The sequence below is a fragment of the Vombatus ursinus genome, unplaced genomic scaffold (assembly GCF_900497805.2).
Source record: "Vombatus ursinus unplaced genomic scaffold, bare-nosed wombat genome assembly UNPS02014826.1, whole genome shotgun sequence".
NCBI classification, from domain to species: domain Eukaryota; kingdom Metazoa; phylum Chordata; class Mammalia; order Diprotodontia; family Vombatidae; genus Vombatus; species Vombatus ursinus.
Genome location: NW_020954604.1, coordinates 4,951,443 through 4,974,115, shown reverse-complemented (window position 1 = coordinate 4,974,115; position 22,673 = coordinate 4,951,443). Strand labels below are relative to the sequence as shown.

Here is a 22,673-nt window from a genome sequence, read left to right as displayed (position 1 = left end):
GAGGCAGAGGGAAAGTAGCAGACATGGCCTGAGTGGGATAGATGGATGGGATGAGAATCTGAAAGTCCCATCTAAGTGTATGGAACCATTTAGATACAGTGTGGTAGGTAAGTTTGCATTCACTCTGTCCTCAATCAAGACAGCTCCTTAAGGTCAAGGACTTTCCCAGTACCTAACACAGGGCCTGGTACAGAGTAGGTGCTTAATAAGTATTGAATGCATAAACCCTAGACGGAACCACCCTAGAGAAATTTGGAACTTCTGACTCCTGCTCAGACACTTAACCCACTCTTCTTAGGTTGATGACAGTTTCTGCCAGGGTTGATGATAGCTTGCCAAATATTATAGATTCTGTCACTACCGCTTCTGGGCCCCTTGCCAAAGAAGGAAACCTGTAATTTCTGTGAGAGTCTGTGTTCATCACCTAGTGTGTGAGTCACCCACTATTTGACACCCCATGCCCCACCTTCCTCATTCCCCTGCTACTAGAATCATTCCCAAGGAATACCAGTCCATCAAGATACAGCTGTGTATGCCCACATGTGTGTGCCTGCTTGACTTTGTGTAGTACTTTTGTCTGGACAGCTCAGATCAGACCAGGAACCTGCCTTTAGAGCAGGAGGGATGGCTTCAAGAAACAAGATTTCTGGTTGTTCACTCCAAACAAGAGATGATAAGAGGTGAAGGGGAAGGAAGCAACTGACTGCTGAAATTTTCTGTCTTTTCCCAGACTGTGAGTAGCATCCCTTTACTTTTCTTGCCTCAGTGCCTTTTTTGGATAAAAATGGGTACAAGGAGAACCTAATTATGTGATACCACTATGGTACAACTTTGAGAAATTGATATTTAATTATATGCATAAAATCGTATTTGTCCACAAACATTAACAGAGAATTGGAACACTTTGAAGCAACTTCTAAGGACTGATCAAGAGCATCCTTTATGATCCTCTGTCCCTCCCCTCCCTCATTAGAACTCAAGAGTTCTATTGCCTCGTTTTCTTTTCTTTCATCTTGTGTCACACCACCTCCCAATTTCAGAGAATTGAGGCCATGGAAGGATGTGAGATATTTTTGATGACCACCAAGTGACAAAGTGCAAATTGAGAAGATAATCAGCCTGGTTTGTTACTTTGCTCCAAATAGGCCACCAAAGGGTGTAACTTCTCCCCTCCACAATCTTAGCTCATTATCAGAGAATCATAAGGCTAAAAGACACATTGAGAAGTGATGGGATATTGACAGATTAACCTTTGGACAAGATTACACAAACCACCCCAAATAGAATAGATGAAAATATCTCTCTCTCTCTCTCTCTCTCACATTCTCTCTCTCTCTCTCTCTCTCCTCCTCATCTTCCCTCTCCCCTCTCCATTCTCCCTTTTAAAGATCATCAGGGTAGCAAGTCCGCATTGCTCCTTAGTAGCCTGTGGTCCTTCCAATCCTTGTTTTCAGGAAATCTTTCCTCTATTCAGATTTTCCCCCAAAAAGAAGTTGGGACCTAATTGATAGGACCAGAAATCTAGAACAGCGAGCCATCAGTCTAATGTTCTCATTTTGCAGATGAGGAAAACGAGGCCTAGAGAAGTAATGGATTTACCCAAAGTCCCACAGATAGTTAATACCATAGACCTCCTTTTCCCTTGGTTTATAAACCTAGCTTCACATTCTATTTATTTTAGAAGAATCTAACTTAGAGGCAGTGTGGTGTACTGGGGTAGAACTCTGGATTCTACCCAGTTAAGAGATCTGGGTCCTGGTTTTGGGTCTAGTCTAGTTCCAGCCTGTCATGAATTAATTGTGTGATGTGCAACAAATCACTTAAGTGATGTAGGTGAGCTTAAGTTTCCTCACCTGTAAAGTGAGGGGCTTAGAAGGGATTCTAAGGCCCCTGCTAGCACTATCATTCTATGAGTCTATATCTCAGGTTAATTTCACTTAATAAATCCCTTAAACTCTTGTTTGCACCTGAATACATAGAAGTTCAAGCATAACCCTGCCTTTGTTCAAAGTATCGTGTTGTCAGACTTTTGTAGCCTTTCCATTTCAGACGGCTAGCCTCTTTGTCAAGCCGAGCTGCTGTCCAGTGGTGTAATGATATACCTCCTTACTTCTCTTACAGTAAATGTTTAGATTAAGGGAAAGATAAAATTTTCTAGGGTCAAAGATTTGGAGCTAGAAGTGACCTTAGAGGTCATTGAGTCCAACCTCTCATTTTATGGATGGAGAAAACGAAGCACAGAGATTAAAGGACTTGCTCAGAATCTCATCTTTTTAGCTTTTGTTTTCTTTTAGTTTATAGAAGGCCAATGTAGGTATTTTTCAGTGGAATATATCCAAACATATTAAAATGTAGGTTTGGAAGGTTGCCAAGTTTTCCATTTCAGACCAACTTGAGCCAAAAGTCTTCTTCATCAATTGCTTGTTATATCCACACTCTCTGTCTTTCTAAATAATTATATTACTGAGCCAGGGGTGGGGAGCCTGTGGCCTCGAGGCCACATGTGGCCTTCTAGGTCCTTGGCTATGGCCTTTTCACTGAGTCCAAATCCTTTTATTAAGGAGATTTGGTCTGTGAAGTTTGGATTTGGTCAAAGGGCCATACTTGAGGACCTAGAAGGCCACATGTGGCCTTGAGGCCACAAGTTCCCCACCCCTGTGGGACTGTACCTTACTTTTGGCACAGTTTGTAATTGTACCTTTGTGCACTTATCACATTCTGCCTTGTGTCGTAATTATTTATGTCATTTTATCCATTAGATTATGAGCTTCTTATAGGCAGAATCTTTATCATAGCTCACCTTAGTATCCCTAGTAGTCAAGGCAGTTAGTGTTTATTGAACTCAGTTTTATTATCCTCCATGAAGCAAGCAACATTTCTAGAAGTTATACTTTTTTTATTCTCTCTTTCTCTCTTTTTCTTTTACATTTTAGTAATTCCTCATCACTTCTACCCATTGAATCCTCCCCTGCAACAAAGAAATAGTTACACAATACTCAATCAACAAATGACCTTATCTGACAGCATATGTATCAATCCCACCTTAAAGCTCTCTACCTTTTAGCTGGAAAGAGACAATCATCCATCCATTATCTGTTGTTTGAGACCAAGATTGGGCAACACAATTAATGTGAATTTGATAGCCTTTTAGTTCTGTTTTTATTTTCATTATTGCTGTCATTATGTATATAGTCTTGGTTTTGTTTTCTTCATTCTGCATTGATACCTATAAGTTTTTCTGTGTTTATCTGAATTCTTATATTCATTATTTCTTATGGGGTAATAATATTCCATTACATTAATTTACCGCAATTTATTCATCCATTCATCAATAGATGAAGTCCTATTTTGTTTACACTTTGCTTTTTAATGAGGCATAAAGAGTTGGAAATCCAGTGCCTTCCCTGGTCACAAATATAGAATATGTTCCAAAAAACTAAATTAGTGGCATCAAGTGTGGTGATACTGAAGGCTATCATTGCTTATGGTGCCCATTTCTCAAGTGGTGACTACTTCAAAAGAATGCAACAATGAGAACATTGTTCTTGATTAAACCAGAAATATATCTATTGCTTAAAGCAAATATAGTGTCATCATAAACCTATCTTGTAGTAGGTTGGGTTTCCATACTTGATTGATATCAAGCCATAATTTATCATCTGTTTGTGTGAAAGGCCAAAAAAGACCCTAGTCATTCCATTTCAGTTTAAAAACAAACAAAAAACCAGAGACAGTATTTAGGAATGTCAGCATATAATATAAGTCACTCTGCCCCACCTCTCCAAAGGTCCCACAACTATAGCCGTCTCTCAGAAACTGTGATTATGGAATCACAGGCTATAGATCTGGAGAAGACCTTGGATATCACCAGACCCCTGATTTTACAGATGAGGAATCTAAGCCCATTTTCACCTGAGTAAAAATAGTGGCAGCAGGGCTGTGTGTGTGTGTGTGTGTGTGTGTGTGTGTGTGTGTGTGTTTATGGAAGGGAGGTGCCTTATACAAGATGACTTATACATAATTAGTGATACTATTAGGGATGACTTTGCCCATACATTTTAAGGGTGGTATAGTGGATAGAATGATAAACCTGGAGTCAAGAAGATCTGAGTTCAAATCTAGACACAGACATTTACTACGTGACTCCGAGCAAGTCACCTAACCTTTGGGGCTTTAGTTTCCTTATGTGAAAAATGGGGATAATAAAATTGGGGGAAAACCCCCTAAACCTTCCAGGGTTGTTATAACAAGTGAGATAATAATTGTAAAGTATTAAGCATGATGCCTGGCACTATTATTATTAAAATGCTTTGCAAACCTTAAAGCACTATATAAATGCTAACTATCATCAACATTATTATTCTGGTAACCCATGGACCTAGTGGATAGCTGCCTATGAGCCTGTATTAACTAATCTGAAGGAAATTGAAAGGTCCTCTTCCTTCCCTTCAACCGAGGCATCTTCACCACTAGCCTGTGGTGGTGCCTGAAATTCCTAGAATCTGATTTTAAAGGATTTTTTTTTAAATGGAATGTAAGAGGATTAAAGTTAAGGTATCACCTTAACACTTAAACAGTCTATTTCTGATCATCCTTTCCCTCTCATTGTCTCCTAGAAGACTGTAAAATCTTAAAGGTTGCCATTTATAAGGTAGATGTCTGGGCCCTTCTTTGGGAGAATGGGAGAGACAGTCTTCTCGTCAGCTCCAATAAGGCACTTGCTTGCAAGTCCCCCATTAGTCCTGGGTAAGGAGGGAAGGAGGGTTTGGTTGAAGCAGCTGCTCTAGGTCAAGCCAGGATGAAGGGTTCCCCAATACTTCCTTAGCTCTGTATCTCCTTCTGAGTCTTGAAGGGCAAGTTGCTCAATCCTTAGGGGATGTTTCTATGGGCTAATGCAATGATAAAATAGGGGGTTCTGAGCCTGGGGTGAGGGGGTCTCCAAAAGATACCAATTTTTTATCTTTAATTGCCTTTTTCTAAAGTGTATTCCAGTTCCACCTGTCCTTGCATGCCAGAATGCCATCTGTCTTTGAAACCATCAGCTTGAAACTTGGCTGGGGTGACCTGCTTTAATGCAAAACAGCTAGCTAGAATTTCTGACTCAAAAGCCAGAGGTGGTGTACCAGGAAGAAACCACAACTTTGAATATGGTGGGGTTGTCCTTGTTTGCTTCGTCACTTGGTCTCCCTGATTGCAACATGGATACTTCCCTCTTTTCACTGTGTTCCTTGCCTGACTGCTCAGAGAAAAATAGGAATTTGCTACTTAGACTCACAGAAATCTCAGCTTTGGGAGGGATCCCAGGAGGTATCTACTATGTTTTATAACTGACCAAGAATTGCCTCTATGATATCGTAGAAAAGTAATCATTCAACCCATTTTCCACTTGAAGACCTCTGTTTTTGGATAGTTCTACTTATTAATTTTGTTGTAATTAAATTTTATTTTTTAAATCAACAAAATCTGCCTTCTCTTCCTCCCACTTCCCTACTTCCAAACCTTACTGAGAAAACAAGAAAACAAAGTCCCCATTACAAACAAGTATGGAGGAGCAAAACAAATTCTTGCATGGCCAAATGGCCAAAAAAAAAAAAAAAAGTTTCAGTCTACACTCTAAATCTGTCAGCTCTGTCTCTGGAAGTGGATGACATTTTTCTTCATGAGTCCTCTGGAATTTTGATTGGTTATTGGTTTGATCAGAGTTACTAAGTCTTTCAAAGATGTTTGTCTTTATATTATTTTATTGTATTAATTTTTTATTGGTCCTGCTCACTTTATTCTGCTTCAGTTCATACAAATCATCCTAGGTTTGACTGAAGCTATCCCCTTCATATTTCTAATAGCACAATATTATTCTATCACATTTATATATCATAGCTTGTTCAGCCATTCCTTAATTGATGAGTACACCCTCAATTTTCAATTCTTTGCCATCACAAAAAAGCAACTATAAATTTTTTTTTGTACATTTGGGTCCTTTTACTTTGATCTTTTTCAGTTATAGAACTAGTATGATATCACTAGGTGAAAGAATATGCACATGTAGTAGCTTATTGGGTGGGCACAGTTCCAACATGCTCTCCAGAATGGTTAGACCACTTCACTTTTACTAACAATACATTAATGTTCCTGTTTTCCCACAGCTTCTCTAACATTTCTCATTTTCCTTCTTCATCAGCTTTGCCAATCTGACAGGTATGAGGTGGAATCTCAGCCTTGTTTTCTTTTGCATCAATCTAATTCTTGTGATTTAGAACAAATATAAGGAAGGACCACTAAACCATACATAAAAATCTTTGTAGGCTGCATATTGATTTAGAAAACCACAGAGCAACATTGTCTATGTTTTATTGCATTTTTATTTATTTTGTTAAATGTTTTCTAATTACATTTTAATCTGGTTCTAGCTGTGGAGAACTGAATGCTGCCTGTAGGTTTCATGTTTGATACCTCTGATTTAAATAATTTTTTCGTATGGCTGTTGATAGTTTGGATTTCTTCCTCTGAAGATAGCTGGTTCATTTATATCCTTTGACTACATATGGATTGGACAGATAGTTTTAGTTGTTAAGAAATTTTTCTATTATCCATACCCTTTGACCAAGGAATACCACTCCTAGGTCTATAATTCAAAGAGATAAAAAACAAATGAGAAAAGGCCCTATATGTACAAAAATATTTATGATAGCTCTTTTATTGGTGACAAAGAATTGAAACTGATGGAAATGTCCATCATTTGGGGAATGGCTGAACAAGCTGTTGTATATGATTATGATGGAATACTATTGTGCTATAAGAAATGACAAGCAGGATGCTCTCAGAAAAAACTGGAAAACTGATGCAAAGTGAAATGAACAGAACCAGGAGAACATTGTACACAATAACAGCAATGTTGTATGATGAGGTACTGTGAAAAACTTAGCAATTCTCAGCAATACAATGAACCAAGACAATTCTGAAGGACTTATGATGAAAGGTGCAGTCCATCTCCAGAGAAAGAAATGGTAGATCTTGAATGCAGATTGAAGATATTTTTCCTTTACTTTATTTTTCTTGGTATTTTTTTTGTCTGCATTTTCTTTCACAGCATGACTTACATGGAAATGTGTTTTGCATGACTACATGTGTATATCTTGTGTCAAATTACTTGCCTTCTCAATGGGGGAAGGAGGTGAGAGAGGGAGAGAATTTGGAACTCATAATTTAAAAAATGTTTAAATTGTTTTTATGTGTAATTGGGGAAAACAAAATATTAAATTAAAAAAAAGAAAATTTTTTTATATCAAGTTGAAGTCTACCTCTCCACAACTTCCACCCATTGTGCCCAGTTCTACTCTTTGGAGATAATCAAAATAATTCTGATCCTTCTTTGGTATAACAACTTTTCAGATATTTGAAGATGGCTATCATCCCTTCTGCAATTCTTTACTATTTCTTCAACCAGTTATCACAAAGGAAGGTTCCTAGTTCCCTTGCCCTTCCGGTTGCACCCCTTGGGTGGCTCTGCAGCTTGTTGATACTCTTCCTACAATGTGTTGCCCAGAACTCAAGGCATTATCCCATATGCGGCCTGACCAGGACAGAATGTGTGATCACAGCTACTTGTGTGATTTTGGACAAATCATTTCAACTCTTTGGGTCTTGGTTTTCTCCCCTGTAAAATGAGAGGGTTGGAGTAGATGATCCCTAATATCCTTTCTAGCTCCAAGTTCTGTCATCTTATGATTAGGGCACTATGAACTATAGAAACATGAAGATATTTGCCTTTTTGAAGTCTAGCTTAAATGGCACTCCCTGCCATAAAACTATTTCTGATCTTCCTAGCTGGACATAATGTTTCCCTCTTCAAATTTTTCAAAGCACTTTTATCTGGATCTCTCCTTTGAAATGATGACATTCTGTTATGTGATTATAGTTATCTTTATACGTCTCTTATGTTCCCTATTAGAATGTAAGCTCCTTGAAGGCAAAAGACTAGGCCTTATTTCATCTTTATCTTCTCAGTAGCTGGTATAGTGTCTTGGAGACAATAATCACTTAATAAATTATTAGATAATTTTTACAAAGTCTTCAATGCTTCATCATGACATGGAGGTGGCATTAGTTTCTTGAAATCTACTTGGAACAGGCAATTTTTGGCAGATTCTACCATGCAATCCTGTTGCTGACAAACTCTCTCTGATTTTTTTTGAGATCAACCTAGTGGGTGAAGACAGGGACATCACCACTGTGTCACTCAGTGATGCATTCTTTGGCCATGACAACGCAAGAAAAGAAAGACAAATTTTAATTGGCTCTTAGCCCTATGTAGGGACAGCTAAGTAGCACAGTGGATAAAATGCTAGGCCTGGAAGACTCATCTTAGCAAATTCAAATTTGGCCTTACTTACTAGCTTACACTTACTACACTTACTAGCTGTGTGACCCTGGGCAAGTCACTTAATCCTGTTTGCCTCAGTTCCTCATCTATAAAATGAACTGCAGAAGAAGATGGCAAACCACTCCAATTATCTTTTCCCAAAAAAACCGCAAATGGAATCATGAAGAATTGGACATGACTGAAATGACTGAACAACAAGCCCTTTGTAGCCCCTTTAAGCTTTTGAGGTCCCAGGGACTGAGTGGTAGAAAAGGGAGCACAAGGTACTAAGGATCATGCTTTTTAAAGTCACATTTAAGAATAAATTTAACCACTGGTTCTCTAAATGCAAGATGTCCAACGATCAAAGAACTGATAAGGCTGGAGGAACTGACGTTCAGGTTGACATTCTTACCATAACTGAAATTAGAAAACATGAAGAGGTTTCAGGTGAATGGAAGGATGACTCATGGGATCTCTGTGGAGCAAAAGTGGATAAAGGTGTTCGTAGAGTTAGTTGGTAGAGTAGGTAGAGTTGGGTGACCAAAGGCAGCAAGAAACATCAGTTCATGGTCTATTTAGTCATTTTGTTGTGCTTATGATGGGTGTAAGTACAAACATAATTGGAGTTTATGTGTCAATCAGTAACTATTTCAGAGGATAAAGAAATAGAGAAATTCCATGAAGAACATGACAGGATCCCTCAAACAATATCATGTATACCTATTTCTTGATACTCTGCTATTTCAGTGCTAAACTAGGTACAGAGGTCAATAGTGAAAAATATATTGGAAAATGTGGTTTGGGACTAAGAAATGAAAGAGGCCAAATGCTCTTAGGTTTCATGGATACTTCACATCTGTATAACATGAATGCTTTCTTTAAGAAGAGAATCTGAAAGCACTGGAAATGAGAAATACTGAAGAACATCACAAAAAATGAAATTGACCACATCTTAACAGATAAGAAACTCCTGGTTACTGAGGCAGGCGTCATTTTTGAATCAGTTGTCTATGTGCAGACACACTATTGATTGCTTAGAGTCAAAGTTGACTATATACCATATTTGAAGAAAGGATGAAGGAAAGAATATTTGGTGTGCTATTTTAAGTCCATTGCAGTTAATTTAAATAAATTACTGACTGAAAAATGGGAAGTGGATGCAAGTAAAAACATTGATTCTGATTATCACCATTTCTTAGAGAAGTTTAACTAATGGAAAACAGTCACCACAATGAGGATACCCCAAAAGCCTATAAACAAGCACTTGATCTCCTTGCAAAAGGAAAAGGCATGGCAAACAAGAGCAACACTGGTTCAAAAGATAAGCTTGTTTTCCAATTATTATGGAGGATGGTCATAAATCATAAATAATATTACCTCTTAAAATAGTGAAGAGTGGTGAAGATGAAAGCAAAAATGCAGAAAGTTGGGTGTGTGATCCCAAGCTGGATCATCTCAAGAGTATTTTTAATATCAAATTAAATTTTTATATTATTCACAAAATATCACACAGTGTAATTTATAATCATAGTAATATTAAATATTATAGGAAATACAATTTTGTTAAATTATTTGATATAAATATAATTTAATATATTTACTACATAAAACTGGAAGAAGAATGAATATATGCAAAATGCAATGGGTTTGAGCATACATCTAGAATATCAGTTGTATCTAGAATCTAGATAGATATCTAGAATCATCAGTTCTCATCATTGAAGACAGTGAAGCTTTTGAACACAATTCCTCAGGTGAAGTGGTGGAAATGACATTTAAGATGATGAAATTAGGCAAAGAATTCTGTGCAGGGGGACAACCCAATTTTGAAAGTGTGGAGGGATTGATTTTCAAGACTTATCTCTTAACTCAAGAGTGACTTGCTGTTGGAAGCCTTTGTCAGTCCCTGTTCTCTACTGCTATTTCCTTTTCCTCTAAAGCTGGAGTTCTCAAGCTGGGGTCCATAAGCCCCTAAAGAGTCTGTGGAGTGATTTCATGGGTCCATAAACTTGGATGGAAAAAAAAATACTTCTTAGTTTTCATTATGTTCTAACTGAAGTTTGGCACTTCCTTCAATTATTTAAAAACATTATCCTGAGAAGGGGTCTGCGGACTTTACCAGACTGCCAAACAGATCCATGGCACACAAAGTTAAAATCCCTTGTTCTAAAGCTACCTTCTCTCTATTCTGTATGTATTTTGCATGTGACATGCTTTCTCTCCTATTAGGATGTAAGTTCCTTGAGAGAAAGGAGTACTTTTTATTTTTATTTATATTCCCAGTGCATTGTTTGACATGGGAAGGACATAATAAATGCTTGTTGGCTAATTGATTGATTGATTTAGATCTAGAATTGGAAAGGACCTCAGGGATATAGAGGACCATCTAAACCTGAAGCAGAGGAAAGAGCACCTGGATTAGAGTCAGGAAGAACTGAGTTCAAATCTGTCCTCAGACACTTACTAGTTGTTTGACCCTGGGCAACTTGTAATCTCTGTTTGCCTCAGTTTCCTCATATGTAAAATGGGGATAATAACACCTACATCCCATGGTTGTTTTGAGGATCAAGTGATATATATCAAATGAGATGATAATAACTTAGCACAGTGCCTGGCACATAGTAGACACCATATAAATGTTAGCTATTATTATTATTAATCCAAGCCCCCTCACTTTATAAATGAGGAAATAAACCCAGGGAGGGCAAGTGATTTGCCCAAGATCATATAAGACAGTGACAGAGGCCATATTTAGAGACAGGTTTTTTCATTCCCAGTACAGTGCTTTTGCAACTAAAAGATGAACAATTTTTTTTTCTTAAAGGTTTGGTATCCCAAGCGAGAAATTATGATAAAAGTTTGTGCCTGAGAACCTGCCTATGGATATACTCCCAATGCTGTTCTCTTCTGGGTATGGAACTGTCATTCCCACTCCACAAATTAGCCCATTAAAAAAAATTAGAAGCCAACCAATAAATGCATTTGATCATGGAGGTTTCTTTAGCCTTCTTTTTAGGCTCTTGGCTTTCATTCTTCAAGAATCACCGAATTTTAAAGTTAGAAGGCATCCCAATAACCATTTAATCCGATTTCTTCTCAGGAAAGAATCCTATAAAATATCTGACATGTGGTTACTCAGTCTCTAGTTGAAGATGTCCAGTGAAGGGGAATTGACTATCTCTTGAGGCAACCCATCCTCCTTTTTTTTTTTTTAATAGCTCTGATTGTAGTTCCTAAATATATCTTTTTACAACTTCTACTCATTGTTACTGGTTCTGCCTCCTGGGGCCAAGAAGAAATAGTAAAAAATTCTTTCACATGACAATACTTCAGAAATTTGAACAAAACTATCAAATTCTTCTCCAAGCAAAACATCCTTTGTTCCTTGAACCACTCTTCATATAGCATGAAATAGACACCCTTCACCATCCAGGTTGCCCTTCTCTGGATGCTTTCCAGCTTCTCTGTGTCTCTTCTAAACTGTGGTACCTATGAGTAAACATGATTCTCCAGATGTGTTCTGAGAGGGTAGAGGGTGATGGAAGTAGCATTCCTTTATTTCTGGAAACTAGTCTTTTCTTGGTAAAGCCTAAGATCCCTTCAGTTTTTTGGCTGCCAAATCACTCTTTTGACTCATGTTGAGATTACAGGACACTAAACTGCTTTTATTCCTGATTTTTTTTCCCCAGATGAACCATTGCCTAACTTTGCCTCTCTTGTACTTGTGAAGTCAAATTTTAGAGCCGAAAGTAAGACTTCACATTTATTCTGATTTGTGGTGGTTGTGCAGTTGTTTCAGTCATGTTTGATTCTTTGTGACCCCATTTGGGGTTTTCTTGCCAGAGATACTGGAGTGGCTTGCCATTTCCTTCTCTAGCTGATTTTACAGATGAGAAAACTGAGGTAAACAGGGTTAAGTGACTTGCCCAGGGTCACACAGTTAGTAAGTGTCTGAGGCCAGATTTGAACTCATGAAGATGAGTCTTCTTCACTCCAGGCCTGGCACTCTATACACTAGCTGTCCCTTTATTCTGATTACTTTTCATCTTATCATATTCTGTGTAACAGTCTAGCCCAGGGGTGGGAAACCTGAGGCCTCAAGGCCACATGTGGCCCTCTAGGTCCTCAAGTGAGGCCCTTTGATTGAATCCGAACTTCACAGAGTAAATCTCCTTAATAAAAGGATTTATTCTGTAAAAATTGGACTCAGTCAAAAGACCGCACCTGAGGACCTAGAAGTTAACATGTGGCCTCGAGGCCACAGGTTTCCCACCCCTAGTCTAGCCTGTTAATTTCATTTCAGATCCTGACTCTGTCATCCTTTGTGATAGGTATCCTTCTTAGCTTTGTGTTATCTACAGTTTTAATAAGCACATCACCTATGACTTTATCAAAGTCACTGATAGAACTATTAAGTAGTACAGGGGAAATCAAGAATCCCTGGGGTCCTCTGCTGGAGACCTCTTTCTAAGTTAACATTGAACCATTAATAACTGCTCTTTGATTCTGGCTAATCAACCATACCATAATTGGGTACCTATTTCTTTATCCTTTCTCCAAGAATAGCATGACATACTTTATCAGATGCTTTGCTGAAATTGAGGGAAACCATATTTACAGCATTCCTCTCATTGATCAGTTTAGTAACTCTGTCGAAAAAGGAAATTAAGTTAGTTTGTCATGACCTGATCTTGATGAAGTCACACTTCACTCGGTGATTATGGCTTCCTTTTCTATACTATCATTAATCATTTTAAAAATAATTTTTAAGAATTTGCTCTAGAATTGTGTCAGCCATTAGAATCAAGTTCACTGGTCTAAAGTTTGTGGATTCTATTCTTTTCCATTTTTTTTGAAAATTGAGGCGTTTGATATAATGATATAATAAATGAGGAGCCTGTAGCACCTTTCCCTATCCATGATCTATAAAATATCATTGTCAATGACAGCAGTCACATTATCAGTTTTTCCAGTATTATCTGAAGAAATTTTTTGACGTATCTGTAAGGATATGACTCCGTTTGGAGACACTTCCAGATATTTGCACAGAACCTTAGCATTGGAAGGAACCCTGAAGATCTTTTAGTCCCACCTCTCTTTTTTGGGGGGGGTGAAACAATCAGCGTTAAGTGACTTGCCCAGGGTCACACAGCTAGTGAGTATTATGTGTCTGAGGCCGTATTTGAACTCAGGTCCTCCTGACTCCAGGGCTGGTGCTCTATCCACTGTGCCATCTAGCTGTCCCTACGGACCTCTTCTTAAAGCATCAGTACTCTCAATAGCATCCATAATGGGTGATGCAGAAGGCACTATCTCATGAAAACATGGCCAATTCCACTTTTGGACAACTCTAACTATTAAGAAGTTCTTTCTTGAGCTAAAATTTGAGCTGTTGAGCTAAAATGTATGGCCTTGTAACCTCTACCTGCTGATTACTAGTTCTACCTTCTTGGATCAAGAACAGCAAGTCCAATGATTCTTTCAGTCAGCACTAGTCTTAGAATCTGAAGACCTGGATTCATGCCCCACCTCTGGTACTCTTCACTGTGTGAGTGTGGGCAAGTGATATTATCTCTTTGAGTCTCAGTTCCCTCATTTGCAGTGAAGATAATATTTTCAGAATCAACTTCTTAGGTTTCCATGGATAAAATGTTTTGGAAAACTAAGCACTAGCCACTGGTTTGCATGGTGGTGCATGCCTGTATTCCCTACTGAAGGAGTGCTTGAGTTTGGGAATTTTAAGCTACAGTAGGTCTAAAGCAGATTGGATTCTGCATTAAGTCCTTCAACAATATGATGGACCTCCAGGAGCCCAAGCTGGAAAAAACAGAGCAGGTTAAAGCATTCAAGTCAACCAATGTTGGGACTAGGTCCATGAATGGTTGCTGTCCTTCCAGCCTGGGCAAGATAGAGAGACCTAGTCTCAAAGCAAAACCAAAACACACACACACACACACACACACACACACACACACACACACACACACACCATTGAAAGTGCTATAGGAACGTAATTAGTCATTGTTACTTTTATTATTTCCAATGTTGGCCTTTTAAGTGTTTGAAAATAGTGATCATGTCTTTTTTCCTTTAGTCATTTCTTTTTTATAGGAAACAGTAAATTAGGTGCAAACTGGGGTAATGGTTAAGTGGCAGTTACTATTCTCCTTTTGTTCAAAATGGGCTCTTAAAGCCATTTTAGACTAGAGCAGAAGTTCCCAAATTTATTTGGCTTGCCACCCCAAAAATTACCTAGTGCCCCCTGGAAATCTACTTTCTTTAACCCTTGAATGTTTTTTTTTAATTTGTGTCATTTCAAAAATACATAAATTTTTTTTTAAAAAATGACACATCTTAAATTTAATAATTTATTGTAAATTTGTGTTTTTTTCCTGCATTGAAATTTTGATGATGTGATATTGCATCATGTAACTGTATAGTATCGTATTGTAAACAAGTCATTACATGCACATATTCCTGCCAATGCATGATGGACTTCCCAACCATCTGAGATATGCTCACTTGCCAACACTTTCTTGTTAAGACCTGTCAACAGACTTGACCACTGATCAGTTATAACTTGCATTTTGTGTGTTTATTTGGAAAACAATGTAATCATTATGACTTTAACCTGGAGTGGGGAACATCTGTTCTGTGAAGTTTGGATTCAGTCAAAGGGTCACACTTGAGGACCTAGAGGGCCACACGTGGCCTTAAGGCCATAGGTTCCCCATCCCTGAAACTCTGTTACACAATAGATGAAATATGTATGAATGGTTTTTCAAATTTTTCTTATCTTTTCTTCTTGTGCTTCCACTGCCCCCTTTATTTTTATTCAATGCCTCCCAATTGCACCAGAGGCTACTACCACCCCCATGGATTGTTCTAGCACCCCCAAAGGGGGTGGTATCACCCACTTGGGAAACCTCTGGACTAGGGCAAAGATCTTCAATCTTTATTATGACGTGGACCCCTTTGGCAATTTGGTGAAGCCCATAGACTCTTTCTCACAATAATGTTTTTTTGTTTACATTCATAATCGAAGGAAATGCTGAATTTCAATTAGAAGTTAATGAAAATAAAGATTTAATTTTTTTCCGTATCTGAATTCTTGGACTCCTGTACTTGAGCTTAAAAAGCCTTGGTTTAGAAGACATAGTCTAGCTAAACACTCACGTGTAGACAGACACTTATGCATGGCTACACGCCCTGTCCTATCCTCACCCACATACTGTCATTTATACCCCTCAAATCTGAGGCATTTTTAATAATTGGTTGGCAGCTGAAGTACAGTCAGCTTAGCAGCTGCCCTTGGAGGGTTTCCAGTTTTAGATATCATACAGGAGTAAACACCAGAGGGCTGTGAGGGTGGGGGCTGCCTCATCCCCAGCAGAAGTCAGTCTTTCTGATCCAACACAACTCTATATAGCCTCCTCCTGAAGTCAGACTCCCAGAGGAACTGGAGAAGTAGGCTTGATCTGTCTTTTTTTTTTTTTTCCTTTTTTGTAGGGTGGGAATAGAAGGATCATTGAAGCTTAGAATTCATTCTTGATAAACCTCTCCTTCGACAGATGCATGGAACTTGGAAAGCAGTGACTCAGAGACTTTTTTTTTTTTCCTAACAGAAACAAGAAAGTCAGCTGGGTGGAAACAATGTCTTTAGTGATTCTTCTTTCCTGCTTGGCGTTTTTCCAATCCACAGAATCCTGCAAAACCCATTGCCAGGTCAGTCAAAGGCTGAGAGGAAAAGAGAGGATGAGAAATACAGTAGCAGAATGGAAAGAGCCTGGGATTAATAGTCAAAGATCTGGGTTCTTTTAGGTGGTGTGATGGAGTCAGCTGGACAGCTCTTGAGAGCCTACTGTTAAATTTTCATTGAAAGCATTTCTACCTTGGAAATTAGGCAAATGCTACAAATAGAGGCTCGATGTATTGTTGATTGTCTAGGCAAAAGAAAATGATAGAGAAAATGTTAATAATGCAGATTAAACTCAAAAGTACGTACCCTTTATTTTTTTGGGGGGGAGACCTGATTGTTAAACATTTACTAGTGTACTACTATTTCTATTTCTGTCTAGGAGTGTTGGACTTGGAATCAGGAAGACCCTGGTTGAAAAGCAGCCTCTGACATTTACTAGCCATGTGGCCCTGGGCAATTCATTTAACTGTTCATTGCCTCAGTTTCCTCATCTATAAAATGGTGGTAATTATAGCTAGGATTATTCTAAGAGTCAAATGAGATAACAAGTGCAAAACACTTTGCAGATCTTAAAGTACCCTATAAATGCTCACTATTTGTCTCTATTCCTTAGCTCCATGATCTTGGATAAGCCTTAAGATCTACCCCTATGGCCTATCAGCTAAACTTCAGGCTGTTGATGTAGGGATTATAATTTTATTTCTGTTACCTAACTCTCAGGTTGTTGTGAGATTCAAATGTGTATGAAATTGTTTTGTTACTGTAAAACACTTGCTTAGATCAAAGGACATAATATTTGTAAAGCACTTAGCACAGTGCCTGATATATAGTAGGTACTTAATAAATGTTTGTTCCTTTCCCTCACCTTACCCCTCCCCATCCTCACATCCCCCAAATAAGTAAACTATTATTAAATCAAATCTAAGCTTTTGCATCCATAGCTAGATTTCAGTTCTATCCATACACTAAGGAAATCAGTGTAGATAAATGAAATCCATATATATATATATATATACACACACATATATATGTGTATATGTATATATATATATATACATATATGTGTGTATATGTATATATACACACATATATGTCTATCTATATGTACACACATATATACATACTTGACAGGTGTTTGATTGGGGGAGGCACATCTCTACTCCTTTCTTTCCTCTGTCTTTTGATGGATAAGCAATAAGCAATCAAATGATCAAAAGATGTAGTGGAAGGAGAAACTCAAAACACAGATGATTCACAAACTAGAGTATAAATCTTTTGTTAATTGAGAGTTGACTATGAGCATTTTCCCTTATGGAAATGTATTTTGAAACTCGTAATTTTCATGAAGTAGTGAGACTTATGGAAGCCAGAATGTATAGAGAAGCTAGATTCCCTGGATTCTATTTTGAAAATTTTTTTATAGTTCTTCTATTTTTATATCACATTTATTTCCCATGTATCCCTCCTTCCAGCTCCCCCATTCTCAACCTAGGTTCTATTTTTGGTTGAGGGAACACATTTTTTCTATTATTAGCCATTTTATTTTATTCTTTCCTAGCCAGGCCCTCATTAGGCAAATTAGGGATAATCACACCTCTTCAACTACTCACAGGGGTGCAGGTGATCCAGGAGATAGTCAATAAATTACTGACAGCTGTGTCAGGAGTGAAAGATGGGGGATTGTTTAATTACCATAACATTTTTTATTAATAGAAATAATACTTTCTCACTTAGGTAATAGAACAAAACCACATTAGAGATAATAGTTATAGCATTTTAGACCTGGGAAGGACTTTTCTAGATGATCCAATCCAAGTCTCTCATTGAGGGGAAGTGACTTGCCCAAAGTCACCTAGTGATAAAACTAGTTTTAGAAAGCAATGCCTCATGATTTTCCCAGCCATTCTCTACTTAAGGATTAGAACCCAGAGCCTTGGCTTCCAAATCATCTTTTTCTTTTTGATGCACCATAGGAGGTTCCTAACTTCTGTTGGCTGTGGTATAGCCCCTGCTTCTACCCTTAATACCATTATCTTTCAACCAGCTACACCTATGGTCACCAATACTGGTAACGAGGTTGGAGGACAGGTAAAATAATCTCTAAATACCTCACATTAAGAAGGTAGAAATGTGGGAAGTTGTTTTCATAGAGAATTTTCAGATCTCATTCCCAGGTAGGTCTAGTCTGTTTGCCTTCCATTAGAAGGGATTCTGGATGCTGACTAGTTTCTCTCCCCCACCTGAAAGCAGCTCAGCTGGTTTAACAAGGTTGAAGAGGCTATAAGCACAATAAGCATCAGGCAGGGGATTTTGACTAATGCATAGATTGTAGAGGGAGAATCTGTAATGACTTCCTTCTGGTCCACTGTAGCAAACTAGTATTCATACTGGGCAAAGGTGTAGTATAGGCCCCTTCCTTAAATGAGATACTATTCCTACCTCTTATGGTAAACAACATATTTCCTCCACCCACTGGCAACTGAACCTGATTTATGCAATGTTGTCTTCCTGGGGCCTGTTTAAATAAACCATCCCAGATGCTAATTCAATTCCAAGTATGATTCAAGGTGTTGGTTTTGGGGTATGGTTCTTAACTAGTGTTGTGATAGCTGATCTTATTGAGATCCCATCACCAACCATTTCCAGTCTTCCTTCTTGTTCTCCCAAAGCTCTGTTCTTCCTGCCGCATCTAGACCAGCAGCTACTCTGGAGGTTCAGCAAGCTTACACTCCAGAGTGCTGGAGCTTTGGTGTTTTCTATTTTTTTTTTTTTTTTTTTTACTTTTAGCAACTGGGGTTAAGTGACTTGCCCAGGGTCACACAGCTAGTAAGTGTCAAGTGTTTGGTCTGAGGCTGGATTTGAACTCAGGTCCTCCTGACTTCAGGGCTGGTGCTCTATCCACTGCGCCACCTAGCTGCCCCAGCTTTGCTGTTTTCTGAGCAGTCATCAGTGTTGGGTCCAGGATTCCAGCTCTTTCCTGACTTTTATGTCCACAATGTTTTCACCATTAAAATGTTGGTAAAATGGATAAATAAATGGGGCCTAAAATTAGCAACCTGTGGAGAGTGACTACAACTATACTTATGCACTTGTCTAATTACCTCTTAGGTCTGGATAAATCCTGAATTTTATTTTATTTTATTTTATTTTAATTTTTTTGGAAGAGGGGTAGGTCTTAAGGGAAAGATAATATAATGAGATCTGTCATAGAGATCACTGCAAATTGTGGTTTGCTCATTCTGGATGACTTTCTCTGTCCCAGAAAAAAAAATGAAAAGGGGGAGGGGAGTTCTTCCTAAACATTGCTCTCAAGCAGGATCCTAGAACCCAGGTGTCTGCTACATTTGTGAGGTGATCTATATGGGTGTGGGAGGGCGTGGGGTTAGAGGGTAGTGAGGATGACAGAATTTTGCCTTCTCAGTTTATGGTCAGGCATGGTTAGGTTATAACTACACTGATTTCAAATTTCATTTCATTTTTCAATTAAGAAAAAAGTTATTTTCTTGCCCTCCTAACTCTTGCTACCTCCAGAAAAATAAAACCTTTGTAACAGGAGCAAAAAAAGGAAAAAAAAAAACAAAACTCCATGTTGCCTGTCCAAAAATACATATCTTATTCTGCACCCTGCATTCATCACTTTTCTGTCAGAAGGTAATTAGCATGCTTAATCATCAGTCCTTGGAATTGTGAATGGTCATTGCATTGATCTGAATTTGTAGATCTTTCAAAATTGTTTTGTCTTTGCAATGATGCAGTTATTATATAAATTGTAATCCTGGTTCTGCTTCTTTGGCTCTGCATCAGTTTATACCTGTTGACCCAGGTTACTCTGAAATTGTCTGTTCTGCCATTTCTTTCATTACGATAATATTCCATCACATTCGAATACCATAATTTGTTCAGTCATTACCCATTTGATGGGTACCCCTTTGTTTCTAACTCCTTGTTAAAACAAAAAGAGCTGCTATAAATACTTTTGTACATATAGGCACTTTTCCTTTTTCTCAGATCCATCACTTGGTCTAAGGATATGCACAGCTAAGTAAATTTTAGGAATAGTTCCAGTTTGTTTTCTAGAATAGCTGGACCCATTCATAGCTCCAACAATGCATTAATGTGCCTGTTTTCCCATAGCCCTTCCAGCATTTATCTTTTTCCTTTTTTAAAAAAAATCAACTTTGCCAATCGGTTGCAGACCCCAAATGTGTAATAGAGAGCTGAAAGGCATCTGAGAGGTCGTCCAGTCCAAGCAGTACTTCAACAGGGTACAACATCTATAACATCCCTTGCATGTGATCAGTCAACTTGTGATCAAAAATGTCCATTGGGGAAGAACCCTCTACCTCCTAAGATACCCTATTCTGCTTTTGGAAAGTTCTAAATGTTAGGAAATTTTTCCTTACAGAAAGCCTAAATCTGCCTCTCAGTAACACGCAGCCCGCATCTGTTGCAACTCTGGAGTCAGATGGAACAATCTAATTATTTTTACGTGTGACAGCTACCATGTCCCATCTAGGCCTTCTCTCAGACTAAATTTCCCAGGTTCTTCAGAAGATCCTCATTTGGCGTGGTCTCTGGTCTCCTTATCATCTTGGTCATCATCTTTGTGATGCAGTCCAGCTTGACATTATCCTTTTTGAAATATGATGACAGAACCTGAACATAGTATTTCAGGGCTTAGGGAAGATCCTCAAGCCCTCAACAGGAAGATGAAACATTTGGAATACTCAGTCTTACCTCCAAGAGAAATGGGGAAAGAGTGAAGTGTGAAGTAACCACATACATAAATGCCTCCCTCAGCCACTGGTGGACTCTAATCATATACACAGAAGTTAGGATTCATTCATTCACTGAACAGTAATAAATAATATTAGGGGTTCTATTTTGTGGCTTTGGTGTCTGTTGTGCCTTATGCCTTTATGGGGGGCAGGAGGTAAGAAAAAGAAGTTGGAGAGAATCATATTGTCCTCAAGATGTTTAAAATGTTGTTTGTACAATGGGGTGGGATCTGGCCAAAAAGAGCCCAGTATTCAGAGAATACACAGTTGTTTTTTCCTGATGCTATCTCATGTCAGACTATATTAGATGCATACCAAAATTTGTGGGATGCAGCCAAAGCAGTTCTTAGGGGATTATGCTTACATTAATAAAATAGAGAAAGAACAGATCAATGAATTGGGCATGCAACTAAGAAAGCTAGAAAAAGAACAAATTAAAAATCCCCAATTAAACGCCAAATTAGAAATTCTGAAAATCAAAGGAGATATTAATAAAATTGAAAGTAAGAAAACTTTGAAAAAAATGATAAAATAGATAAACCTTTGGTTAATTTGATTTTTTTTAAAGCACACTATATTAGATATTCCATTGCTAGATGTTTAAATAACTATACATTGTCTGATTAAACAGTGTTCTCCAAAGTAGAGACCATGCATCCCTACAGGGCTGTAACCTGATCCCCAGGGGGCTGTGGTAGGGCTGTATACTCTAGAGGTGCATGTTCAACTAATAGGAGAGTAAGAAGATGGATTGCACCTCACCTTTCCCTCATAATAGTCAATTACAGGCTTGTCTCCAAAATAATTACACTATCCACTTCACCCATAATTACTCAATACTCCCCACTCTACCCTCTCCCACCTCTAGCTTATCATTTGTGGGCCCATCAATATGGTTATAACCTAATCCTGCCTGAACATGAATCGAAAAGACAAAATTCTTTCTTCTTCTCCCTCCCCTCCACTTCCTAGTGTCACATGTGGCAGACACCTGGGTTCTGTCACCTTGCTCAAGAGCAAGGGCTAGTAAGATCTCCTCTCTCTTTTTTCGTTTTTTTTTTCTGGAACAGTCATCTAGGAAAAGCAATGATGACCTCATTATCATTTGCAGTGATCTATATGATAGATCTCATTAAGTTATCTTTCCTGTAACACCCACCCTCTTGCAAACGTCTTTATTAGAGGGCAGCACTACCTTTTCAGTCACCCACAAATCACCCTCTACTCCTCACAATTTGTCAAATCTTGTAATTTCTATATCTACAATATCTCTCCCACCTGTTCTGTTCCTTCTGATTATTGGGTTACCATCCTGATTTAGGCCCTGGTCGTCTCTCACCTGCCATAATTGCAATAGCCTCCTGATTAGTTCTCAGCCTTAAATGTTTCCCTACTCCAATTCATCTTCCACTCAGCTGCCAAAGGGATTTTCCAAAAGCGCAGGTCTGACCATGTCAAATATTCTCTCCAATGATGCTGATTATAACCCTCCATGCTTGTGTATCTAGAGCTACTCTTCTGGATATCTCTTCTAGAATTCATTACCGGTAGTCTACCCACTAATCTGGAGGCCTTTTTTCCATTGTCTTGTTACAATAAGATTCTCAATGAAATATGCAGGCTTTCTCTTGCTCCCATGGGTTCATCTTTTTTGATCCTACATTTCTTTGATGACATCCTTTATACCACATACTTCGTACACATTTTCAGGCATGGTCAATGTGGGAATTTGATTTAACTATGCATATTTGTTACAAGAATTTTGTTTTTCTCCCTCCATTCCTTCCTTCCTTCCTTCCTTCCTTCCTTCCTTCCTTCCTTCCTTCCTTCCTTC

At 38.3% G+C, this 22,673-nt stretch overlaps 1 protein-coding gene across 5 annotated transcripts in view; it reads left to right on the top strand.

The window, feature by feature from the left end:
• Nucleotides 1–525: 525 nt before the first annotated feature.
• ADGRF2 (adhesion G protein-coupled receptor F2) overlaps nucleotides 526–22,673 on the top strand; it is a 54,069-nt gene continuing 31,921 nt past the window's right edge. For all 5 annotated transcript variants that reach the window (XM_027838316.1, XM_027838313.1, XM_027838312.1 and 2 more), the window contains exons 1-2: nucleotides 526–733; nucleotides 15,988–16,087. In XM_027838316.1, coding sequence (XP_027694117.1) covers nucleotides 16,016–16,087 — 72 coding nt within the window. In that variant the 5' untranslated portion in view covers nucleotides 526–733; nucleotides 15,988–16,015. The remainder of the gene's footprint in view (nucleotides 734–15,987; nucleotides 16,088–22,673) is intronic.